Below are 27,706 nucleotides of genomic sequence, written 5' to 3' on the forward strand. Positions count from 1 at the left end.
CAGAACTTTCTAGAAACTGTTTTGTTCAGTCATCACACCATCGGGTGTGACCCAGACAAATACACAGTCAGCATTTGGGTCCCCTTTCCTTGTTTGCACACTCCAGCCGCACACTTGTAATCAGATTTCTTCTGTCAGTTATTGTCCATTACCAAGATGATGTGCATGATTATAATCTAACATCTGCATACGTGACAGTGGAGTTAGTTCTTGTGTGTAGATGTAAAAGCTAAAACTTAACTTAAAAAAAAGCACCCTGACAAAAAAATAAAATCTTCATAGTTTTCTTCACATTCAACTCCACGCCCTGGTCAAGCTCGGGACAGCTTGGGGCTGAAGCAGTAGACGTCATGTTAAAGGTAGCATCAGCTTAATGGAGATTCCTTGGCTACAAATAGGGAAGAAGGGAGTCCAGCTCCTTCTGGGCCTCATCATCCTGAGACAGAGATGAGAGAGAGAGAGAGAGAGAGAGGGGGGGGGGGGGGGGGGGTAAAGTGGGGCACAGAGAGAGAGAGAGAGAGTTTGAGAGAGAAAGAGAGAGAGAACAGGTTTGATAAGGTCATGATAATAATACCCATTTTCCACCAAGGCAGTTCAAGGGCATGTTTGTAACTGGTAATGTCGAACCAGTTCTTTGCGTTTCATCAGCAAGAAACCTGGCTCTCAAACAGGAAAACTGGTTCCAGAGCGTTACTTTGCTGGTTTGGACGTCAATAAGATCAAATTAAACCCAAGCCAACATAGATACTAATTTGTCACATCTATGTTAGGTTCGTAACATTATTAGTTACGTTTGTAACATTGATGTGAGACATTAGTAGCTATGTTTGCTTGCTAGTCTGCAGTTGTTGTTGTTGTTGTTATGCTTGGAGCTGGCATTGCTGGAAAGCGGAGACGTATACAGTGACGTAATGACATGGTTCTATGGTGGCTCTCTAGCCGTGGAAAAGCAAACAAGTTCAAATCCAACTCTGAAGCTTCACTAGCACCAGCCAAGAACTAGCCGCTAGTTTGCATGGGTGGAAAGGGCATTTGACAGCTGTAGCTCAAATTCATTGAAAGGTAAAGTTTTGTCTGAGCTGGATATACACTGCCCTACCTCTTTAGTAGTGTTGTCCATGCAGGATGCTGTGTTGCACATCTCTCTAGCTTGCTGTTTCTGGCCCAAGTCCTTATAACACTGTTCAAACAGAGAAATACATCAAGGTTAAATGTGCTACACTACCTTATCTGTGACCTTTATGTCTAACATATTTTAAAAAGGGCAACCACTGACCTTTGCCAAGAAGACGAGATTGGCTTTTGAGTACTTTGGACAGATCTCATCAGCCTAATGAACAAAATGAGTATATTAATTGGGGACAATGAAAGGGACAATGAAAGAGGAAGAGGAGAGCGAGAAGGAGATGAAACAAAGACAGTTGACAAAGAAGGGAGAGCTGAATGAACAGCAAGGGGCCCATGTATTCAAGATTGAAGATGAATACAGAGAGAGGGAAAGTAAGGTGAGGGCAACTAGAGAAGAGTGCAGGAGCTCTATGAAGAAAAAACAGACAGGATCATTATTCCTAACAGCACACCCCTAATTTTGACCATTCAGCTCCTAGACTGAATTCAAGAAGTTTTATTTCTTCAGCCATTAGCCAGGTGCTGAAGTAGTGCAGCAGTTGGATCAAATACTGGCAGAGGTCCTGCTATTAGTGAAGCATCTTTGATCTTTTTACACGCTTTATTACTTTTAGACAGGAACATGTACGCACTTCTAACTTATCTAAACAGCCTCTGTGTTGCACAAGGCATTTCAGGAATAAGCAGTGAATCACTTTTACTGGAGAAGAATCTCCAGATCGGGGCATGTACAGTACAGTATGTATGTTGTACTCTTAAATGGCACAAGCAGCAGACAATTATTCCTCTTAACTACAAATGATTTGGGGATTGCTGACGTTAAAGCCAGAGTTAATGACAGGGCAGAGTGATCTTAGGAGGAACATTTTAACAACAACCCACACCGAAGATTGCTGGAATGCTGCTTTAAGCGGCTGTTTAAATCAATGAAATGGCAAACGATGCATGCCACAGGGCTGAGGCGGTGTTTGTAAACAATTTTCTACATCTCCAGCACCAAATGCTGCGGAGCACTTGTCTTGTCACATCACAGTCCTGTCAGAAGGTTTTCAGACTGCCAATGAAAACAAATCAGATGTTACAGGGACATTCCAACGCCATTTTATGATTTTAATTCCTCATCTATATAAATTACTCGTCTCAACACAGCCCTCTGATACATGTTCTGTCTGTGTAAGAGATTTAGACCCTAAGGCAGGATACAATTAAGGTTGTTTTTCTTCTCACTCAAGACCACCATTTTATGTTCAAACCTCAAAATCAAATAGTTTAAATTACAAACTTTGGTGTAAAGGATCTACTTAGAAGATGTACATGGTGCATACTGTACATGCGTCATTCACAAAATATGTACAATTGTTTGTTTTTTGGACAAACTGAACAAAATGACTTCTTCAGACATATACAGTTTATTACAGTGGGACATCTGAAAAGATGTTTTGAGCATTTAGGAAATAATTTAGCACATTTTGCCAAGCTGTTTTTAAAGTCTAGCGAAAGCTCTCCCACCTAGACAATCTAAAACAGTCTGTGACTTCAGTGATTCCATCCAGAGAAAAGCTGTGAGCTTTCTGCTGACATGCCCCCTCTGGTGGCAGTTAGCCTTGGAGGAAAGGGTCAGTCGGAGAGCAAGAGAGAGAATCCAGAAGTGCCAGTCTGGTCTCATATCTGCCCTGGCTGCCAAAGCAAAGCCCAGAGGCCCATCTCTGACCCATGTGGCAGGGCAGTGGGCACTCTTTCGCAGGCAAATTGGGCAATTACACACAGAGGGACTGGACCTGCACTACTTCCAGGGGACACAGAGACGTGGCCAACAGCTTCCATTTCTTTATTTTTGTATTTATTTTGACTTAACCCCTGGTTGGAAGTCTGGGCACTTGCAGCCACTGTTTTTGTAGGCCAACCACGTGCCACAGCCACAGCTGTTGTATAACTCTTCAAGAATTGTTTGCTGAAAGCGAGAAATCCCTCCTCTTCACCACCACCACCCCCAGAGTCATGGCAATAAGGAGAAACAAGTTACAACACACACCACTTAAATCAAATTGATGGGTGAGATATACACAACATGAAGATGAGGCATGCAAGAGAATCTTGGCCAGGAGCAATTTCAATTCTCTATATAAACATGTGAAATGAGGGAACATAGATTAAGCCCTTTTTAAATACCGGGGACTTTAAGAAACAAGACAAGAAAGAGAGAGAGAGAGAGAGAGAGAGAGAGAGAGCGAGAGAGAAGGAGAGAGAGAGAGAGAGAGAGAGAGGGAATGAAGAGTTAAAAAGAGAGGGAAAAGGAGCAACCTGAGGGCATATCCCGCTTGTACACACAAAACACACACACACACACACACACAAAACACATCCCCTGCCTGTGCACCAAAGGCAACAGCTTGGAGTCCAGGGTGGATGAAAAAGCGAGCACAAGTACGTTGCCATGACTCCAGTCCCCTTAGTTCATGTGAGAGCAGCCCTTTCAGCTCAATCTTCCATGGCGCCCTTGGAACTAGGGCAATATGTTTCACGGAGGGACAATCTAACCTTGGGTAACACACATATCACTGGGCAGCTGTCTCACAGATTCACTTCATTCTTAGCAGCCTTTGATAAAAGATTTTTGTCTTGAGTCTTTCCTGCAGCAGTGTTCAAGATTGCCCTGAAAGAACAGTGATTGTCTATTTGCCCTCGAGCTTGTAGTACAAGTTGTTTCAGAGTGAAAAATATAAAAAGGAAAACTTAAGCCCTGGTGAATGTACAAAGTTGGCAGTGGGGAGCTCCAGGTGTCTCAGGTGTGTTAACGTTGGATGTGCTGGTATGACATGTGCTCAGGTGGTCACAGTGTGTTAATGTTAGGATGTGCTGGTATTATATGTGCTCAGGTGGTCACAGTGTGTTAATGTTAGGATGTGCTGGTATTATATGTGCTCAGGTGGTCACGGTGTGTTAACGTTAGGATGTGCTGGTATTATATGTGCTCAGGTGGTCACGGTGTGTTAATGTTAGGATGTGCTGGTATTATATGTGCTCAGGTGGTCACGGTGTGTTAATGTTAGGATGTGCTGGTTTGTGCCCAGGTGGTCAGGGTGTGTTAATGTTAGGATGTGCTGGTATGACATGTGCTCAGGTGGTCACGGTGTGTTAATGTTAGGATGTGCTGGTATTATATGTGCTCAGGTGGTCACGGTGTGTTAATGTTAGGATGTGCTGGTTTGTGCCCAGGTGGTCAGGGTGTGTTAATGTTAGGATGTGCTGGTATGACATGTGCTCAGGTGGTCACGGTGTGTTAATGTTAGGATGTGCTGGTATTATATGTGCTCAGGTGGTCACGGTGTGTTAATGTTAGGATGTGCTGGTTTGTGCCCAGGTGGTCAGGGTGTGTTAATGTTAGGATGTGCTGGTATGACATGTGCTCAGGTGGTCACGGTGTGTTAATGTTAGGATGTGCTGGTATTATATGTGCTCAGGTGGTCACGGTGTGTTAATGTTAGGATGTGCTGGTATGTGCTCAGGTGGTCACGGTGTGTTAATGTTAGGATGTGCTGGTATGACATGTGCTCAGGTGGTCACGGTGTGTTAATGTTAGGATGTGCTGGTTTGTGCTCAGGTGGTCACGGTGTGTTAATGTTAGGATGTGCTGGTATGTGCCCAGGTGGTCACGGTGTGTTAATGTTAGGATGTGCTGGTATGACATGTGCTCAGGTGGTCACGGTGTGTTAATGTTAGGATGTGCTGGTTTGTGCTCAGGTGGTCACGGTGTGTTAATGTTAGGATGTGCTGGTATGTGCTCAGGTGGTCACGGTGTGTTAATGTTAGGATGTGCTGGTATTATATGTGCTCAGGTGGTCACGGTGTGTTAATGTTAGGATGTGCTGGTATGACATGTGCTCAGGTGGTCACGGTGTGTTAATGTTAGGATGTGCTGGTATTATATGTGCTCAGGTGGTCACGGTGTGTTAATGTTAGGATGTGCTGGTATGACATGTGCTCAGGTGGTCACGGTGTGTTAATGTTAGGATGTGCTGGTATTATATGTGCTCAGGTGGTCACTGAGTGGTAATGTTAGGATGTGCTGGTATGACATGTGCTCAGGCATTCACGGTGTGTTGGTATGACATTTACCCAGGAGTCATTCTCTAGATCATGATGACAGACAAGCCAAAACTGAATCTGGGTTTAAGATTTAGCTTTGAAGAACCCCGCCACAGACTGTGACATGTCCCTGTGATGATGCCGTACCTTCAGGAAGTTCTTCAGGGCGTCCTGGACGGTTGCGTTGGGAGGCTCTCCGAAAAGAGTAGCAGCAATTTTCCTTTCAATCCACGTGCACTGAGCAACCTGAGACATTAAAACACAAATCTGACACTGAGACACACATTTACAACAGAAAGTGCCCGTGTTTGGAGTAACATCTGTGGTGTGTTGTTGCCGTGGTACCCAGAGGGGACGGGGTCCTATTGCTTAACCAAACCACAGGGCAAGAAAGTGAATAGGGGTTGTGAATATCACGGCACTTAATCAAATGTAATGTTACAACAGTAAAGGGGACATAATGGCTGCCTTATGTGAGATGTTGACACCGGGAAGAGACTTAAGAGCGGTGAAAAGGAGAGAGGGAAGAGAATGAGATCAAGTGAAGAGTCGGGAGAAAGAGAAAACCAGGACCAGATGAACAGAATGACACTGGTACTTATTCAACAAACCCCAAGGACTTCACTATTCATTAATGGCTCCGAATAATACTAGGAAGCCTGACCAAATAGCGCTTAGCCCGTATCGTTTGCAGTAGGCACCACTCCCACAGATTAATCATAATGAATTACGTTTTTTCCATTGTTCTCTTCCTGCTCGGTCTGGACATTCATTGTCCTTCACCCAAAATGGACCAATCAAAGCACTTATCAACCAATCATAAAACACCATCTGTTTTTCTGAGACAGACACATAAAACCTGACAAACATTTGTGTTTAGAAAGCACGCACAGCAAGGCATATACAGTTTGTTTCCACACACCCACACACTCGTGTTATCTTGCAAACACTGGGCACTGCACCGGCCCCCACCTTTTCCGCCGGAGCACGCATTTCCAGGAATTAGATAATGGCTCGGGGCAGGAACGGCTGTAAGGGTGTATGAAATGTTCCCTCTCCACCCTTTCGTGCCAGAAGGAAAAAAAACAGGAGGGGAAGGATATTTTTTTTAAAGGAGGGAGGAAAGAGTCTGCTAATTGCAGGTGTACTGTTGGCCCGGTGTCATTACAGGTTCTTTCAAACGAGGCGGCACTGGCAAAGCCAACAGAGGTGGTGATGGCTGAATGGAAGTTTTAGCGCGGATGGATGAAGCTATTGCGTCCATTCCTTTCCAACATATGCACATCTCTCTCTTAACGTGTCGTAGGTCAACCCCTGCAGCTCACTTCACCATGTCAAACGCGCAAACATTACTGAAACACCTCCTTTTTAGTAATCTTTTCAACAACTAAAAAAAAAAAGTCGATGGGTGGTCGGTTGCTGTCGGCATTGGGAAGTGTTTATATGTTTTCAGTGTGTTTACATTACATGTGCTCCCTGTGTGGAAGAATAATGGGACTGCGATCAAGGGGGCAAACACCAAAGTTAAACAGAGCCTGTCTGATTTCAAAGACACAATGGCTGGCCAAAAGTGGCTTGTGTGTCAGTGCTCATGTCACGAGAGGGAGGAAGGCGGTGGGTGGAGATGGTGGACACAGCAGCTAAATGACAAAGATGGCTGAAAAGGCCCGATGAAAATCTGTTCGGCTCCAGCTGCATTGTGATGGGATTTTAATGGCCGGGTTACGAGTCACTTACGGCGTAACACCAGCGGCCCAGCAGGTAATAGGAGAGAGGGTCCTCAGGTTTCAGCTCAATGGCTCGGTCGAGATGATCCTAGGGAGAGATGGTGAAGAAACACAGCTCAGTGTGTGTGTGTGTGTGTGTGTGTGTGTGTGTGTGTGTGTGTGTGTGTGTGTGTGTGTGTGTGTGTGTGTGTGTTTGTGTGTGTGGTTGGGGGATAGATGCTGTGTTAGCATGTCTATAGAGTGGGGTTGGGTAGCCTTTATTTGGCCAGTTTAGTCGTGCTCTAAAGTCTCGGCTTCTGTCTCCGATGATCACTGAAGAGCTTGATACACACCAGCACACAACTCTTTTATGTTCTCCCTCTCCTACACTCCCACTTTCTTGCCAATCCACTTACTTTGTCTTACGCCTGCACAAACTCTCCCCTCTACTCCCTCCTTCTCTCCCTGCCTCCCCTCCTCTCTCCCTCCCTCCCTCCCTCCCTCTCTCTCTCTTTCTCTCCACCCGCTTTTCCTCTTTCATTGTTCACCTGTCGAGCAGATAAACAATGTTTTGGGTGCCGGTTGACAGGTATGATGGATGCTACGTGCCGTGGTGCTCCACTGCCTGATCCTTGCCTGCACATGGCTCTTACTGAACGACAGAAAACTCCCGCCCACTTCTCCAGTCCCATATCTAAATACAGTCCTATGTGCCGAATGTCCACACAATGTCCTATACATATATATAGAGAGAGATATACACAGATACAGATATTTTATAAATATATATAAATACATAAATAAAGCCAGACATAATTTCACACCTCATTCAGAGCTTAGTGCATAAATATATACATGAGAGTGCTATTTTTGTTTAATGATTCCATGAAAGATCATAAATAATGATTCCAAGAATGTTTTTCCAGGCCAAGAATACAGCACCTGGGGTTTGCATGGGGATGTCCAGAACATATACTGCTGGAACATTAGGGGTATATGCTTTTGCCATCAGAGCAAATTGCTAATAGATGACTAAGAGTCATCTTTTTGAGCAGCTTAACAAACAGATCTTCACACACTTACTCACCTTAAACAGATAGCCATTTTTGATTTTATTCTGGATGGTGTCATACTCAGATAACTGTCCACACAAAATGGCAAACCTGCAAAAGAAAAAGTAAAGAGAAAGAAAGAATGAAAACAATGACCCAGCAACCCTCAACACTTCTGTAATGGTTTTAAACTCAGCACGAGGCACCCCATTCCTGCTGTTTTCTAAGGAGAGTGACCCAACTATCCAGGCATGCAGTCATGACGCCCATAACTGCCTCGTATCCCCCAGCAGAACCCGCCCTCTCTGTTTGGTGCCGGCACGCAAAGACCGCGGGCAGCGACCCGTACCCCAACACGGATAAGGTCCAGTGGGCATGACCAGGCCACGGTTGAGCAGGGGGCACCAGACACGCCACCCTTTCCCCGGGTCACCAACCAGCTCCAAGGAAACCACACCGAAGGGGGTCAGTGCCAGTGGGTCCATCCCCCCTCATTAGCGCTAGTTGTAAGGCACCACTTCCCTGATCTCCTCCAGTACTTCTCCAAGTTCATTTGTAAAAATGTAGTTAAGGGCTGGATGAGTAATCAAAGCAAGCTTGGATAGTATTTTCCTTTGTGCGCGTGTGTGTGTGTGTGTGTGTGTATGTCAGTCTGTCTCCTTATGTGTGTATCTAGGTGCTTAAGACTTAGTTGTGTCTGTGCATACAGATTTTTGAGATCGCAGACTTGAGTGCTGGCACGCACACGTGTTAGTGAGTACATATTTGGATGTTTACATGTGTGTGTGCATAAGGGGTTGTGTGCACGTGTGAATATGCATGACTATGTACTTTTTTTGTGTGTGTGTGTGTGTGTGTGTGTGTGTGTGTGTGTTTGTGTGTGTGTCTGTGTGTGTATGCAGGTGTGCGTTTCCTTTCCTGGTGTTGAGTGTTATGAGATGGGAGGAATGAGGTGATCAAAGGCCTTTCGGCACAGAGCTCCCTAATCCTGCTGGTACTCAGCTTTAAACTGTGCAGCATGACACAAACACCTTTTATATGTGTGTGTGTGTGCGTGTGTGTACTTGTGTGTGTGTGTGTGTTCTTGAGTGTGCCTGCGTGTGTCTGTCTGTGTGTGTGTGTGTGTGTGTTCTTGAGTGTGCCTGCGTGTGTCTGTCTGTGTGTGTGTTTGCAGCTTTAAACTGTGCAGCAGGACACAAACACCTTCTGTGTGTGTGTGTGTGTGTGTGTGTGTGTGTGTGTGTGTGTGTGTGTGTGTGTGTGTAGCTTTAAACTTTAAAAGTTACTCTGCCGAAGTGATGGTGGGTGAGTAACTATGTGAGTATGGGGGTAGGGGTGTGTGTGTGTGTGAGTAATTGTGTGAGTGTGTGTGTGTGTGTATGGGGGTAGGGGTATGTGTGTGTGTGTGTGTGAGTAACTGTGTAAGTGTGTGTGTGTATGGGGGTAGGGGTGTGTGTGTGTGTGTATGTGTGTGTGTGTTTGTGTGTATGAGTAATTGTGTGAGTGTGTGTGTGTGTATGGGGGTAGGGGTGTGTGTGGTGTGAGTAACTGTGTAAGTGTGTGTGTGTGTATGGGGGTAGGGGTGTACTGGGAAATTGTGTGCTGTTGTTTGAACCTTGGTAGGCAGCCAGTGTCCTGCTGCACACTGAAGCCACTCAGACAAGGTTTTGTGGGTCTGTCCGCTTCTGCGTATCCCTCCATCACTCTCACCATCTCCATCTTTATCGTCCTCTTCCATTCTCTATCTCGCACACCCTCTCCATCTATCTCACTCTCCGTCTAGTCCTCTTCCATTCTCTATTTCTCTCACCCTCTCCATCTATCTCACTCTCAGTCTCGTCCTCTTTCATTCTCACTCTGTCTATTTTACCAGCTGCTCACATGGGAAGCGACACCCATTAGTGTTCAATTCATTTTCCATGAGCTGGGTGGGCTGTCTGGGTGGCGTCGCAGTCCTGAGACTTAAGAATTGGGAAACTTTTTAGGTAGAGGGGACTGAAATTTGATCAGCCAATCAGCATTGTTTATTCATTGAGATCATGTTTGAGAAACAAAATGGAGGAAACTTTATTTTTGGCAGTAGCAGACCATGAGCTGCTCTCACTTTTAAAAGATGTCTTGGAGCAATCACTTTTCCCAAACGGAAGGGCGCCATTTTTTTGTTTTTGTTTATTGAACATAATATGCGTGGATGATGACATTATGCTACTTATGAACCTTACCTAACCCCTGCGAAACAGACTGGGCATGTTGCCCAGGGCCCACACGAGCGGCCTGGATGGCATCCGTGCCAAAACAGCCTGGGCTACTATACTGGATTAACAATGCCATGCTCAAAGCCAAAGCTGTGGGTTCCTATCCCATGCAGCACCTGCTGATATTAGCATACATTTTTCAGGATATAAATCTCCATTACGTGTACACTACATATCTAAAATATGCTGTGACTACTGAAAATATTATGACTAATATAGGTATAAAAATCACACCCTGCAGCATACATACAATTGTTCACTGGCATTATTATGAAACTGCTGTGTGTGCAAATGTGTGTTGTGCGTGTGTTAGAGTGTATGATGTGTGTGTCTGTATGTGTATTCTGTGTGGTGGTGTGTGTGTGTGTGTGTATTTTAGTGTAGTGAGCTCAGCACCACAACAGGAGCCCAGACGCTGTGTGCATGGCACAACGCCCTGACCCACGGCCAACAAAAACACTCCACGGCACCTGGGTTTGGCAGTCTGGCCCTGCCCATGTCCTGCTACTATTCACTATGCAACAGGAGGCTAGCAAGAGAGACACAGTTCAACCAGCAGACCCATCCACAGGCCCCGGAGGTCATCACACTCCAAGATCCAACAGTTCCATCTAACAAAGTAATAGGCCATACTGAAGCTAGGGGTGTATTATCTTCAAGACTGGAATGAAGAGAGGGATGAGCTGTGGGGGCAAGTAAGACAAAGAGTCCAAAAGAAAGGGAGGATGAAAGAGAGGTAAGCAGAGGAATGAAGAGGCAAACAGGGCGAGGAGAGATGGGAGGAAATGGGGCCAACGTGAGGTTTTATTTGCCTCAGCTTCGCGGGCTGGATCCGTCCGTAATGTGATTACAGGCAATAAATCTCCAATGGAAGGGGGAGGCGTGTGCAATAACAAAGTCACATACCAGAGGTGATTAGGGAGTATTCTCCCCATCAACAGGCAGGTAAGAAGACTGACAGCAGGAAAGGTTGCTCAACGGACCTACAGGTAGATTTTTTACTGTGTACACACACGCACACAGGCACACACACACACACACACACACACACACACACAATCCACACTACAACCACCAACCTCCCCCCCCCCCCCATCAGCTCGTCTGCCTCATGTATTGGTGCACCACAGACTGTCATGGCGTGCACAGCGGTGTGATAAGAGTTCTGGCAGTGCCCTGCAGGGCCGAGAGACGGCTCCCTGATTGACCGAGCAGGCATGATGAGTGCCTTGGCATGATCCCTGGCTGAGGAATGCGGGGCTTCCCTATGGCCTATGGGAAGAGTGTTATGGGTAAACACTGCGGGAGAGGGAAAGTGAATGGCAGTCTCTCGGAATGGGCCATACTTGTCAGCATGCTCAACTGAATGAGCATATGAGTCAGTCAAGATAGAAGGTAGGCTTTTATTTTATGTGACAGAAATTTTTGCTTGTGCCTGAATTTTTTAAAAACATGAAAGATACAATTTTTCCTAAGCTAAGGGCCTGATTTACTAACATTACGACCGCAGCCTAATCTGCGGTCGCACATTAACGCACAGTGTTTTTCCGCATTTTCCGTGGTATTTATCAAACCAGATCCGCGCTGGGCAATCTGTGCTTACTCCGCCCTTTAGGTCCTGATTTACTAACATTGCGACCGCAGCTTAATCTGCGCCTTTGCCAGGCGCACATTAACGCACAGTGTTTTTCCGCATTTTCCATGGTATTTATCAAACCAGATCCGCACTGGGCAATCATTATTTAGCGCACCTTTAAAAGACGGGAGAAATCGCCTGGAAGTTACTGCCACCATGGAGATTCGAGGAAGAAAAAACTAAGGTTCAGCGAAGAGTAGATAGATATATTGGTTCACGTTCGCTCAATCACTGAACCTGATTCAATGTGCACGCGGTTATATTGTTGTTCTGCCCGCCATCACCTACAGCGAGATGTTTAAAAGAACACGATTATAAAGAATATGCTATTGGTGGCATTAATGCATAAACTCTCTATTATAACAATATAGATGTGTACATGGAGAGATTAATAAGTTCTACAAGGGACATGGGTTCACTACAATATATCCCCACTGAAACAAATACATTTACCAAGTAGCCAGGCCTCTCCAAAATCACCTTTGCTCAATTATGGATAGATGGCACTATTCCGGAAGATAAAACTGTCATGGACAGATCCAGGGTATTTGGCTACCACATTAGTAATGGTCATGTTGGCATCAGATATGACCTGGACATTCATTGAATATGTGTGCTTTCTGTTTCGGTAAATGTGTTCGTGGATTGAAGGTGGGACTGTTTGCATGTGGGTGCAATCAATGGCTCCAATTACTTTCGGAAAGTTTAATTTCAGCTATCGTAGTGGGGAAATGTATATTGACCAGTGCGCCGTAGCAATGCGTCGAGTACCCGGGTGAATATTTGGCAGAGTGAAGCCTGAGATGAGACCAACTGCAGATGCTATAACTGTTTGAAATTATTCGGAGGGCAATATTTGCAAATGTTGCCAGGAGTTTAACAACTGATGGAATGGAATGTTATCGCCGGGTGTAGGGTTCGATGTCGTCTCTGATCTGGTCCAGTAATTGAAGTATTGCGTGGCTGGTTAACCTGTACCGTCTAATGATTTGTGGTTCGCTTAACTGAAAAATTGTTATACGAGTTGAAAAAATTATTTCTGTGCGCTGTCTCTGTCTTCTTTCTTCGCCTTGCTCTAATAACTGCTGCCATATCAACGTTTTCAGACTCAATGGAAATGCGCTTCTGGTTAAGACGTGCTTTTATAAGGCGGAGAATTAGCCCGCAAATTAGAGACGCGCGCGCTCGCCAGGCAGTTGTTAGTAAATACCACGCAATACATCATTAGGCGCACTTAACATATAAATGCGCTTCACGCCCACGTTTCTTATACCCTCCCATCTCGTTGCGCCTCACACAGCGTAAAAATGCGCCTCTACTCAAATGCGCTCCCTTTGTAAATACCGTTTTATGTTTACAGACGCTATTTTACGCCTGAAATGGGCGCAATCCTGTTAGTAAATCAGGCCCTAAATGTCACGTGTAAAGAAGGAGCACTTTAATTGAGCTGCCATCCAGTTGAGGACATTTTGTGACTGTGTGCAATGGTGCCGTACCATTAGTGCTGCTTTAAGCTTTAGAGTTACAACGGCCTTTGAGGGCAACCCTAATGCTGATGTGGCACCAGTGTGAAAATTCGTCTGACACCTCTGCATTAGACCATAGGTCTCTGTGTTTCGGAGAGATAACTGATAACGTGCGAGGTGACAACAGAGAGGGCCCGGATAGTCAGTCATATAAGAGAGCTTACAGGAGACATGCTAAAGAGTTTATAAGATGCAAGAGACATGAGTGTAGATGTAGTCTGGGGTTGCTGTAGCAAGGACATGAGTGTAGAGTAGTCTGGGGTTGCTGTAGCAAGGACTGAGTGATAGAGGTATGTATCTGGTTTCGTAGCTAGTCGTAAGAGATGAGGGGGGGGGGGGCTATTCAGCTGTGAACAACTAAGTTCGGGAGTGTTGTTAAGGCTTCAAGACTGAGCAGAATACAAACAGTTACGTACAAGTTTATGTTACTTCTAAAAAGCTGTGGGTAAAAATAGCTATAATTTCTTAAGGACAAAGTGACTATGGGAGAGAGAGAGGAAAAAGTAGAGAGAGTTGAGGTATTGGTGAAAGACGTTATTCTTGCCTCCTGTGCCTCTCCTCTGTTTGCTTTGAGATCTTTCTCAATACTGTAAACTAACTGCAATCTCAGTATCACATGTACAGAGGGTAAAAAAGAAAGATACAACGAAAATAAAACTTACGAACGAAAGCATGAATGTATGAGTTGTGAAAGCCAGCAAGAGGTAGAGGAAAAAAAAGAAAAGATGTGACAAGTGTGGGTGCACGGAACAGAACAGGACTTTGTGCAACACTCCTGTACCTCAGAAGCAACACTCCAGTACCTCAGAGCAACACTAGCCTGTGCCTCAGAGCAACACTCCTGTATCTCAGAGCAACACTCCTGTACCTCAGAGCAACACTCCTGTACCTCAGAGCAACACTCCTGTGCCTCTAAAGGCATCTCAGAGCAACACTCCTGTACCTCAGAGCAACACTCCTTGTGATACTAAAGGCATCTCAGAGCAACACTCCTGTACCTCAGAGCAACACTCCTGTGCCTCAGAGCAACACTCCTGTACCTCAGAGCAACACTCCTGTACCTCAGAGCCAACACTCCTGTGACACTAAAGGCATCTCAGAGCAACACTCCTGTATCTCAAGAGCAACACTCCTGTGACACTAAGGCATCTCAGAGCAACACTTCCTCTGTGACACTAAAGGCATCTCAGAGCAACACTCCTGTGACACTAAAGGCATCTCAGAGCAACACTCCTGTGACACTAAAGGCATCTCAGAGCAACACTCCTGTGCCTCAGAGCAACACTCCTGTGCCTCAGAGCAACACTCCTGTACCTCAGAGCAACACTCCTGTACCTCAGAGCAACACTCCTGTGCCTCTAAAGGCACCTCAGAGCAACACTCCTGTGCCTCAGAGCAACACTCCTGTGCCTCTAAAGGCACCTCAGAGCAACACTCCTGTACCTCAGAGCAACACTCCTGTGACACTAAAGGCATCTCAGAGCAACACTCCTGTACCTCAGAGCAACACTCCTGTGCCTCAGAGCAACACTCCTGTGCCTCAGAGCAACACTCCTGTACCTCAGAGCAACACTCCTGTACCTCAGAGCAACACTCCTGTACCTCAGAGCAACACTCCTGTGCCTCAGAGCAACACTCCTGTACCTCAGAGCAACACTCCTGTACCTCAGAGCAACACTCCTGTGCCTCAGAGCAACACTCCTGTACCTCAGAGCAACACTCCTGTGCCTCAGAGCAACACTCCTGTACCTCAGAGCAACACTCCTGTGCCTCTAAAGGTATCTCAGAGCAACACTCCTGTGCCTCTAAAGGCACCTCAGAGCAACACTCCTGTGCCTCAGAGCAACACTCCTGTGCCTCTAAAGGTATCTCAGAGCAACACTCCTGTGACACTAAAGGCATCTCAGAGCAACACTCCTGTGCCTTTAAAGGCATCTCAGAGCAACACTCCTGTGCCTCTAAAGGCACCTCAGAGCAACACTCCTGTACCTCAGAGCAACAATCCTGTACCTCAGAGCAACACTCCTGTGCCTCAGAGCAACACTCCTGTGCCTCTAAAGGCATCTCAGAGCAACACTCCTGTGCCTCAGAGCAACACTCCTGTACCTCAGAGCAACACTCCTGTACCTCAGAGCAACACTCCTGTGCCTCAGAGCAACACTCCTGTACCTCAGAGCAACACTCCTGTACCTCAGAGCAACACTCCTGTACCTCAGAGCAACACTCCTGTACCTCAGAGCAACACTCCTGTACCTCTAAAGGCACCTCAGAGCAACACTCCTGTGCCTCAGAGCAACACTCCTGTGCCTCTAAAGGTATCTCAGAGCAACACTCCTGTACCTCAGAGCAACACTCCTGTGCCTCAGAGCAACACTCCTGTGCCTCAGAGCAACACTCCTGTGCCTCAGAGCAACACTCCTGTACCTCAGAGCAACACTCCTGTGCCTCTAAAGGTATCTCAGAGCAACACTCCTGTACCTCAGAGCAACACTCCTGTGCCTCAGAGCAACACTCCTGTGCCTCAGAGCAACACTCCTGTGCCTCAGAGCAACACTCGTCTCCTGTGCCTCTAAAGGCACCTCAGAGCTGCTCAACTTACTGAGCACCAAGCAACTCCAGCGAGAATCCATTTAACCTCATAGAGCACCTCTCAAGCAGCAGCAAAGACATGGACAGTTATCTGTATGTGTGTGTATGTGTGTGTCTGTGTTTGTGGTAGTGTTTGATGTCTGTGTGTGTGTTTGTTTGTGTGTCTGTGTATAAAACACTGCTTCGTTTGAGAGCGTGTGCGTGTTTATGCATGCGAGTCCTTGTGTGGTTTTCTGAGTACAGGCATTTGACGTGTGTGTGTGGTCCTGATGTATCCAGACAACGGTGCAGGAGAAGCTGCTTTATCTCTCCTGTTGCCTTCGGCTCACTGCTGCCTGATTAGTAGGACACACACGTTGTCATGGTCACATAGTATGCTTCCATGCCTCTGAACCACCAGCCACAGCGAAGGCCAATGTGTATTCCAACCGACACAATCCACATAGGAAATCCACATTTGGAAATGTTTAGACTATACAGCTCTTGAGGACTGTGATCACCCTGTACAAGTTGTCTCAGGACAGGCTCTTTATCTTCGTGCTTGTATCAGAAACTTATCAGAGATGATCTTTCCCCTTCAACTCTTCGCAAACTCATCCATCTTGTAGCCAAGAAGAACTGGAACTGGATCTGTGTGTATCCACTTATCAACAATCCAAAACACTCAAGAAGTTCTAACCTTGTGCTGGCGTACACACAGCTGGGCAAGCGCTAGAGTGTGGGCTCTAGTGTGTGTGCTGTTCTGCATCAGTGGCACTGAGTGCCCTTGTGCCAATCAGTAGGGCTGCGCTGCTCTGGAGGTGTGTGTGGAGGTGAGAGTGACCTGTGTGTGTGTGTGTGGAGGAGTGACCTGTGTGTGTGTGGAGGTGAGAGTGACCTGTGTGTGTGTGTGTGGAGGAGTGACCTTTGTGTGAGGAGGTGAGAGTAACCTGTGTGTGTGTGTGTGTGTGTGTGTGTGTGTGAGGAGGTGAGAGTAACCTGTGTGTGTGTGTGTGTGTGTGGAGGTGAGAGTGACCTGTGTGTGTGTGGAGGAGTGACCTGTGTGTGTGAGGAGGTGAGAGTAACCTGTGTGTGTGTGTGTGTGTGTGTGTGTGTGTGTGGAGGTGAGAGTGACCTGTGTGTGTGTGTGTGTGTGTGTGAGGAGGTGAGAGTAACCTGTGTGTGTGTGTGTGTGTGTGTGTGTGGAGGTGACAGTGACCTGTGTGTGTGTGGAGGAGTGACCTGTGTGTGTGAGGAGGTGAGAGTGACCTGTGTGTGTGTGTGTGTGTGTGTGTGTGTGTGTGTGTGTGTGTGTGTGTGAAGGTGAGAGTGACCTGTGTGAGTGTGTGGACATGGCTGTGCCCGGCTAATCCCTGTGGCCAGCATTGAGATTTACACAGGGCTATATTCAGCCTGCTGGGATCAGACGCCCTATAGGTGGAAAAGCAGTCGCTCAGCTGCCGCTGCACATTACAACACACACAAGCACACACTGACATACAGACACACAGACAGATAGACACACACACACACACACACACACACACACACACACACACAGTGGTGGATTTCCGATCACGTACAATGCAATATGCCCCAAGCCAGAAAGTTGTGTTGAGCAAAACTGGTGCAGCTGACAGTGGGTATGTCACCTGCATGCATACAGATTTGTGTGGACTAGTGTGTGCATTTCACAGTGTGTGTGAGTGGATGGAATGGACTGAAATCATTTGTATGAGGGGGGAACTATAACAAAACAAAACAAAAAAGCAGGTAAACAAACAATTAAGAAAGGCATGACGCATTAGCCATGTGATACAATCTTTCAAGGGAAAGGAAGTGGCCTCCATTAATCACACGCATGTTGGGAGGTCCCTCTCAGTCCTCGTCTGACTACATACCTGCCTTACACAGTCGCGCTGTTCCGCACAACAAGCCTGCACTCTCTGTGCCAATAATGTTCTTTACACATTCCTGCCTGAGGATATGCCTTAAGCCATAAGCTTGCTTTCTTTAAATGCCACTTTTAATGAACTAAACAAACACAGCCTTCTCCTCTCAGCTGGCTGGCGGAAAGGAGCTCGTGCAGGAGCTGATGGAAATGGCTTCACGGTGTGAGCCAGGCCGTCTCGGCCAGACCATAGGTCACAGGAGCTTTTCCTGTATGTTCACACAGAAACTCAGAATAATGCATTCGGGAGCCAAAAAGTGGCATGCTGTTGTTCAGTACTGAACCTGCCACTGAGATGGGAGGGTTAGGTGCATAGTCAGTAGTTTTCATAGATCAAACTACAAGTCCTTACTGGGGGGACACCAAGGGCAGACTGACACTTAAGAAAAGAGATTACAGAGGTTGCAGATTGCAGTGGGTTTGGTGCTGGTGTGTGGTGTGTACTGACATACCGAGATAAACCATGTCATATGTGTTTAGGACTTCAAACTGGCCCGACATCAAGTCAACAGCAGCAGAGGCGTCTGTACTGGGATATCGGGAGACAGGCGGCTGCAGTTAGCATTCCTGCCGGCCTATGATACTATCAGAACAGCTACTACCAGCACAGGAACAACTACAGGTGCTACTGGTATGTAGACACCCAAGGCTACCGCTTCTAGACGTCCGTGCGTGTGTGTGTTTGTGTATATTGCTGGGGTTACTTCTTCCTGCTACTGTTATTTGTCCCCAGGAAGATCATTTATTTCGGGCGAAACAATGATGCTCATGTCAATGAAAAATAAAATAGTATCATAGTATGTGTGTGTATATATGTGTGTGTGTTTGTGTGTGTGTCTGTGTGTGGGATCCAAAAGTTGTGTTTCTTTAATACTCACCACTGATGACTATCAGAACAGTTGGGGTTCAGTGCGATTGCTTCCTCTCCTGCTTTCTTCCCTGAATGAGAAGGAGACAGACGTCACTCGCACCTCCATATATCTGTCATCTGATTGTCATGTTAGCGCAGAGGACACACACACACACACACACACACACACACACACACACACACACACACACACAATTATATCCACATATCTGCCACTTCCGTGAAAAAGCAGAACACTCTCATCCCACATCTATATTTAGACACACTGCATTGCTTTCTGTGCGCCTTGTGGACTAAAATTAGTGGTGAGAATATTACCTTCCACATCTTTGACAATGAAAGCCTTCGCGGAAAGCACCTGCCTGGCCTTGATTAACGGCTACTCAATGACAAAGGGATTATAGAGGAACAGGCAGATCCAGTCCTCATAAAGTCTTACACAAGCACCCACACACACACACACACACACACACACACACACACACACACACACACACACACACACACACACACACACACACACACACACACACGTGTCTTCCTACCCCGGGTATAGAGTTGCTCTGAGAACACCAAACACTGGTTAAGAGAGATGAATCGGGAGAGTGGCTGGGCAATGTCTAATTTGAGGACCAAAATTTCCGCTTCAAGATTTAAGGCATCTCTTCAGCCAATGCAATGGAAAAACTAGACGTGGTTAGGTTTCTACGTCATACCAGTCTCACACGCGCAGGATTAAATGTAAAATTTCTGCAAATATGGAGCACAGTGTGGGTGGGTGTATGTATGTATGTGTTGTGGCTTGTGGCCAAAATCACCCAAAATTGTGTTTGTGTAGCAAACTGAGAGGGGTGAGAGAACTCCTTGTTGTCCTTTATAGAACTGACGTTGGAAGCAGCTCCACTGGTGCCAAGGCATAACGTCATGCGACACCACACATGTTTGCAAGCGTGTGAACTCTGGTGAAAAGCCGGCTGTTTTGAAAAAGAATCCCTCCTCTGTCCAAGGAGCCTAGTTGGGGCTACTTCCAGTCAAACAAAAACAAAAACAAAAACAAACACAAAACAAAAACCAAATAAGGTCTCACTCTGAGCATGAAACAGAGGCTTTGTCTTGGTACAACACCGAGGCAGAGGACATTTATGTCTATCTTGGTGTGTGTGCTGATTTTTCCAAATAACAGCAAATTGCTTGTTCCGCCCAAGTACATGCCAGGCTACATCTCCTTTCAGTAGAAGCTGACCCCTGGTGTCCTTCTACAGAACTGGACACCTGTGACAGAACCTCAAAGAGCCTGTGTGTCCTAAGGCCATATAATAATCATCTCAGTGATTCAAATAGAGAACACATTTATCAAAGAAGGCAAGGAGGAGATGAAGCACAATTAGTGTTTATGCCATCCAACATCCTCCTTCATGACAAAGTAAGAGAGATCATTTATTGTGATGAGCTCTTTAGCACAGTGGGGACGGTGGATGGCACATGACCTTTGGACCATGAGGATGAGGGCTGATGAGACAGTGTTTTGACATTACCTGACTCCGCCATGCTCTTCTTCTCCTCCCTGTGCTGGGCCATGTCATGGGCATCAGAGTAGGCCCGCGCCAGCCGCCACATGAAGGCATAGTCCTGTTCAAACTGGGCCAGGAGAGAAGACAAGACACTCAACCATAGATGACAAAAGTCCCCATTACCCTTTAACAGTATACGCACCAAAACAAACCACACACTCCCTGATTTTCTCCGCTTTCGCTCGCTCACTCACTCACACACTCACACTCAAACACACACACACACACACACACACCACACACACAGTGTGCACACACACACACACACACACACAATCATCATCCCACCTCCTGCCTCCTCTTCAGCAGAATGGCCAGGGTGGCTGCTCTCTCTTCCTCTACCGCATGCAAGTAGTCTGCTCTGTATAGCAAGGCCCTCCGATCACCTCCTACCTCTTCCCTGCTCAGCTGACCGCTACTCTGATCACCGCTAAGCTCCTGATAGGATTTAGTTAATGAGTAAAGGGATGAACGAGTCAAGCATTTAATCATTTAATCAAACAATCAATCAGTCAATGAACAAAGTGAAGCAGGGAGCGGAAGAATGAAACAGTGCTTGTGTGTTCGTTTACGATATAATCCATAAGTATTTATAAAGTTGAATTTCTAAATAACTGCAGATCGCTGATATTGTCAAGAGCACTGGCAGAACAGAAGGGAGGCCTAATTTAGAATGAAGCTTCTGACACAGTATGTGTAACCTGGAAGTCTTGGGAGAGTCTGGCAAACATCTAGGGTAAGCAAACCTGAGAGCCTGGATTTCCCCAGAATTCCCAGCCTCATTCACATCCCTCCAGCATTCCCAACCTCATTCACATCCCTCCAGCATTCCCAAACTCATTCATATCCCTCCAGCATTCCCAACCTCATTCACATCCCTCCAGCATTCCCAACCTCATTCATATCCCTCCAGCATTCCCAACCCCATTCACATCCCTCCAGAATTCCCAACCTCATTCATATTCCCCATTCCCATTAATGAGGCCTGTTACTGTGCTGCCTAAGTGGGGTATCTGCACTGGGGATCCCTCTCCCTCTACCCTTCCCCCTTTACGTTTACGTGTGACGTTGGCACCCTGCAAGAGCCTTAGGCTAGCTAACACAAGTTAACGTGTGTGTTTGTTTGTCGACTCGTGTCCATCACAAGGTGGCTAAGTGGGGAAGGCGCACCCGCAGAGGTTGGGACTTTAAGGTGACGAGAGAACTGCAGCGGCGTCTGACCTCATACCAACCTCTGGCTATGTCTCACAATCGACTCCCCTCTCCCCCTCAACTCCCCTCGCACCTCATCTTGCACTCACCTGGCCTCCTCTCTGCAGCGGTGCGGCCTGAGCGTCTCCCTTCTCTACCTCCGGGTGAGCGCTGTCCGCCCCCTGCTGCTGGTCTGCTGTCTCATCCCTGCCCTGCTCTCTACTATCCTCACTATCTCTCTCCTCCTGGGATGAATGAGTGTGAAGTAAATCAATTAACCAGGCAATCATCTAGCTGTCCAAGGTAATGGTTTAATGACTGAGCCCACACAACAGAGAATATCCACTGTCTGGGCAGAGACCCAACCACATGCAGTGCAGGCAGTGACCTACTCTCCAGGGTTGGCGTGTGGGCCATGTGGTTGATGGCAAAGCTGATTTGGCCTGACTGGCTGTCTGATTATCTGAACACCGGTCCAGTCTCACAACAGACAGTGAATTAGGCCAGACGTGTTCAATCCTCTCAGGAGGCCAGTTTAAAAACACTGGAGAAATGATGTTTGAACTCAACCAAAGCCGTTACGAACAGTTGGCACTCCTGCTATGTCTGGGGCAGCCATCTTACAATCCTGTCTACTGCACTCACCTGCCCTCTCCTTTCCAGCAGTGGGGCCAGTCCACCCCCCCGCTCGGTCTCCTTGGCGTGCAGGGCGTCCGCGCTCTCCAGCAGGATGCTCAGCTCGTCAGTCTCCTCCTGGTGTTCATCTTCCTCTTCCTCCTCCTCCTCCTCCTCCTCCTCCTGCTCCTTTGCCTCTCTCCCCTTCTTGTCCTCCTCCTCGGAGTCAGTCATGGCCGTCATGTAGCTGGACCAAATAAAAGGGAGGCGCAGAGATGTTAACTGGGCTACAGAGGAAGTAGTAGGTCATGTGGAGAGACTGTGCTGGAGTAGAGGACTCTGTCGAGGCATTTGTTCTTAGTGTATAGCTATTAACTGAGAAACACACACACACACACACACACAAAACACACACACACACACACACACACACACACACACACACACACACACACACACACACACACACACACACACACACACACACACACACAGTGCAAGCTGGTGAATTTCATCACACACACATACACACACACACACACACACACACACACACACAGTGCAAGCTGGTGAATGTCATCACACACACACACACACACACTAGGGGTGTGCCAAATAATCGTCATGACGATGCATCGCGATTCTAATTTTCACGATCTACTGCATCGATTGTTGACGCCAAGTATCGATTATTAATAAAAAAAAATTAAAAAAATGAATAATTAAAATTGCATGAATGGTTGGCGAACATCAAGCATTTCCGGGCGCGCGATACTGCGACAAGTCATTCATAAACAAAACATGCAGTGTATCCAGTAATAATAATATTTGTGTTAAGTAACCTCCAAAAGTCGTTTCAATAAATACAGCTATGTATGAATTGAGTTGCTTTGAGTTCTAACAGTGTTCAGTGAAAATTCGCAACGCATCGCAATGCATCGCAATAATTCAAGTATCGCGATGCATCGTGATAGAATCGCATCGTGGCATGTGAATCGTGATACGAATCGAATCGTGACTTCTTTGGCAATACCCACCCCTAACACACACACACACACACACACACACACACACAGTGCAAGCTAGTGAATTTCATCACACACACACACACACACACACACACACACACACACACACACACACACACACACACACACACACACACACACACACACACACACACACACACAGTGCAAGCTGGTGAATTTCATCACACACACACACACACCCACACACACACACACACCACAGAGGCAGGGTGCTTACTAGACTGACAGACATGTTAATTCTATCAGCAACAAATTAAACAGATAGGAGCTTATGCATGAGTGAGTGTCAGCAACCAAAAAGAGGGAGACCGCCACACACACACACATACACACACACAAGCAAAAGTACAGGTGTCAAACCTTCCGATAGAGTTAAGCCACAACCCCAACACAACACGTGAAAAGTCAACAAAGTCATTACTGGCTCAACATTTATGTGATCTCTGCATGCCAAGCTCATTTCTGATCCCCTTCACACTGAAGTCTGTAAACCAGCAGGATTTCCCCCTCCCTCGCCTCCATAACTGCCAGTGGCACGCGAAGACCTGACGGACGACTACACCATGGACACCTGAAGGCCTCCAAAAACACTGGCAGACTTGTTTGTGTCAGCCATGCCCAGAAACACCCCCATTAAATGTCTGATTTTTTTCTTAAATACTTTATGAGCTCCTTTGAAAAAAAAAAAGAAGAGAAAGTCCCCTTGGGTGTGCGCTAACACCTTGGGCCGCGGAGCGCGGCGGTAATGATAGAGCCGTGTCGGTGAGATGGAGAAGTGGAGTGAGTTGGGCGGAGGACATGAAAGGGCTTCATTAAGTGCTGGCGGCGGGTGTGCTTACGTCAGCTGCGGTGGAGAGCAGAGCGAGAGGGAGCCTCTGGGAGCTGTTTGGGATGTGTCCGTGCCGGCTCCTGAAAAGCACCTCGGCTTACTTACATACTAGTGTGAATGCGTGCACACACTCTCAGTAGAACCTGAACACACACACACACACACAGTGCAAGCTGGTGAATTTCATCACACACACACACACACACACACACACACACACACAAACACACACACAAACACACACACACACACAAACACCAGGGCTTGACAGTGCGACTGATCTGGTCGCACATGCGACTGGAATTTTGGCCGTGCGACTTGATTTGAAATCATGGTCGAACGCATGCGCCTATAGAAATAAGCAGGAATGTTTTTCTTCTACTGAGGAAAGACGCTGTCTAAATCGATTGCTCAGTACCTGTTAAAAAGGCCATAGTAATTATTTGTTAAGTTGTGAAGACAGAGCATGTTTAGGTAAATGACCATATTTGCAGTGGCGGACCTACCATAGAGGCAAACTAGGCAACTGCCTTAGGCCCCCATCCAGCAGAAGGCCCCCGATAAATTGCCCACCCAGGCACCGATGGGCCGATGGGATGGCCCAAGTCTATAACCAACCGGCCCTCCCGCAGATATCGTCGGTTGCGACAGTTTTCCTTGCTTCACCGAATACATTATATACCTCTAATGATAACCAATAGGAATCACTGTCTGCTATTTATACTACTCCTAGTGACCTGTATTCACACTCATGGTTACTATTTTCTTACTATTTTCTAATCTCCTCCGTCAGATTTACTATGTTTATTTGTTATTAAATGTCAATCACTCTAGCCTAATACTTGCGTGTCTCGCTCGTAGACACCTTTAACACCCCTACACACACACACATAATCACACACCCAGCATGCAACACTACCATTACACCCCATCGTATGTTCTGTTCTGTTCATTTCTACAATAAAGTTCAAACAAGTGGCGGCGGACCTTAAGGGCGATTGTGGCGACGAACTGCTTTGAGGAAAAGGAGATTTTTTTTCTCTGTCGGCGTACTAATTAAGATAAATTGACAACAAAACAATTAGGACTTCCTACACCAAATGTATCGATTCAACAGGTTTCTACAAAGGGTGGAATCCTACATCCAAGAATTGGAACGAAAGAAAATCATGGCTAGGACGCTGTGAAGTGGCTAACGCGGTCTGTATTTCTTTATTTGTAGGCTACCACTGTCACTTTTCATAGGTTGTACAGTGTGAATGTTCGCTTTTTGCCCTAACACTGAGTTATTTTCTTTGTGAAGACTTATTTAGCTTTTGTAAGCCAATACTTTCGAGATCAGTCAATAAATATAGTTGGTTTTGACTTATATGTTGCCCCCTTCTTTACGTTGTTACTGGACATATTTTATGTGTCCTGTAAAGCTATGTTGAATCATACAACATTTGAGACATGTGGATAATGAAAAAGTAGGATAATTTAATGTGGAGCCAAATCATGTTTGCTTATGAAGGTTCCTGAATGCAACTTTCTTCCATATAACTAGCTACTGTAGCTATGTAGGTAGAGGGGAAATATTTTGATTGTGTGCTGCCATCTACTATACAAAAAGGTATTGCTGTATGAGTTAATCAGCCTACAAAAGAATTGATATTGCTTAATGTAGGTCGCCCTAATCATTATCAAAAAAATTGTGTACTCTTTCTCTGCTGACATTTATTCCTAAAGGCTCTGTAGTTATACATATAGGCCTAACCATCTGATACTAGCCCAGAGTTAAGCATATTCATCTAGCAAACTATGCCTACCTTGGAGTGTTACAATAGCCAGTATCATTTTATTCCATGTGTCCATCCAGGCAAATTTGTGGATCCAAATGTTATTAAAAAACATATATAATGTTATTTCTATGTAATCATCCAAAACTATGTTAAGTGTATGGGTATTTTGCATACATTGAGCGGGCAACGCGCCGTATATTAAGTGGGCTGCTCTGACAGACAACTCCCGGGCCACTTTTTCCCCCCAGTCCGCCCCTGCTTTGAGGTGGCCCTTTTTTTTTTTTGCATTAAAAGGACGGATGAAGAGGGCCCCTGGCTATGTTCGCCTTAGGCCCCCAAATGACTAGGTCCGCCACTGCATATTTGGTAATTGCGTTGGTCATGTGATAGTGTTTTGATTTCTCTTCACGGCTTATTTAGATGGAGTGGCAGTTAACTTCGGGAAGATTTTCACATAATTGAACGTTGCACTTTGTTGAAGTTGTGTGCGTCCATGTAGCCTATACGTAAGTTTGAGTTTGTAGCCTACCTTGTCATTATGTGTTTGTTATAGTTTAGCTTGCTCATAATTGTTACGAGCACTGTCACTTAATTAATCTAGCATGATGTTAGGCTACTGTTCGTGAACTCGCTTAGCATAAACTGCTAATGTACAAATACGAGTGTTACAGGGTTTACCTTTGCTAACTTTTGAGCGGTCATTCATTTAGTGTACATGCTTTTGTATATCTTAGATTAAGCCAGTCGCATATCATTGCTTAATAGGTTTGCATTAAATGGTACAACAGGGCTGTGTATCTGAGAAAGACAGTAAAAAAACGTACCTTTCTGTGCAAACTATGTCCTCCTGGAAAATTAGCAATTAATTTAATAATAATAAAAGTGATTAAGTGACAGTACTCGTAACAATAATGAGCAAGCTCAACTATAACAAACACATGGTATTTTAGTTGGTAGCGAAAAAACAACAACGTTCAGTCAGTAAATTAGACAGAGAAGAGATGCTGAACCAGTTCAGAATTTAAATGGTGAACTATGAATGTGAAAGATTCATATTTACTTGAACTAAACTTTGAACTAGTTCATGAGAGGTGTGAACGTGCACAACACTGCTGATATGCTCTCACACGCCCCCCTCATTCGTAAGGAAGTGGTTCGGGGCTGGCCGTAGAGCCAGGAGACCGGAGTTCAGCATCTCGTCTCTGTCTTATTAACTGACTGAACGTTGTCGTTTTTTCTTAATATAAAAGAATTTGGTTATAACACATAGTGTGATTTGCCCTGCTTCCCCTACCATCTAAATCACCTAAAATACCATGCAATTCTTTTTCACCTATCAATGTAGGCCTAAGCAAGGTCATGCCTTTCCTTTTATAATCTGTTCAAACATGTTATTCCAGGTTGTTAACATTGATCAATAGTAGTATTACTTGGTTTGGCCAACTTTTTAAAGTGGTGCGCCTAGATATTTGCTGGTGCTCCCAATTTTTCTGGGTTAGGAGCACAGTGTTGTCAGGAACCAAGCCTCTTGGTTCTTTCTGAGGTGAAAACAAGCTTGACACGGTGCTTTAAAAACAGGCCTCAGAGAAATGCGGCGGAGGTCGCCAGAACAGCGTTTAGCTAACCCAGTCAATTAAAACGGGTGAGTCACTGGGGCACGGCCAAACTGATACAAGCTGAGCTATGCCAAACCCAGCCACTGGCAGAGCAGTCCTACTGCCGACCGAAGAGGACCACACATGGCACAGGAGCGGAGCGTCTCTCCACCATGAGGTCATCTCTTTCACTGCCACAAAACAACAATCACTGAATGTGCAGGACGCCCACAAAAAGCAGCGAAAGGAAACAGATACTGCCATGACATCCAACCCCATTCAACCAGCGGCATGCT

General features: G+C 46.0%; 1 protein-coding gene across 1 annotated transcript in view; it reads right to left on the reverse strand.

Annotated features, from left to right (window-relative positions):
• Positions 1–346: 346 nt before the first annotated feature.
• Positions 347–27,706, reverse strand: part of rmdn2 (regulator of microtubule dynamics 2) — a gene marked incomplete at its 5' end in the record, with an annotated part of 36,249 nt that continues 8,889 nt past the window's right edge. The window contains 9 exons of the mRNA XM_080849514.1: positions 347–436; positions 1,100–1,180; positions 1,277–1,330; positions 5,362–5,460; positions 6,952–7,029; positions 8,008–8,083; positions 18,787–18,847; positions 20,315–20,417; positions 22,187–22,403. Of these exons, the coding sequence (XP_080705640.1) occupies positions 389–436; positions 1,100–1,180; positions 1,277–1,330; positions 5,362–5,460; positions 6,952–7,029; positions 8,008–8,083; positions 18,787–18,847; positions 20,315–20,417; positions 22,187–22,403 (817 nt within the window). The 3' untranslated portion in view covers positions 347–388. The remainder of the gene's footprint in view (positions 437–1,099; positions 1,181–1,276; positions 1,331–5,361; positions 5,461–6,951; positions 7,030–8,007; positions 8,084–18,786; positions 18,848–20,314; positions 20,418–22,186; positions 22,404–27,706) is intronic.

Source organism: Sprattus sprattus (genome assembly GCF_963457725.1).
Source record: "Sprattus sprattus genome assembly, chromosome: 12".
NCBI lineage: Eukaryota > Metazoa > Chordata > Actinopteri > Clupeiformes > Clupeidae > Sprattus > Sprattus sprattus.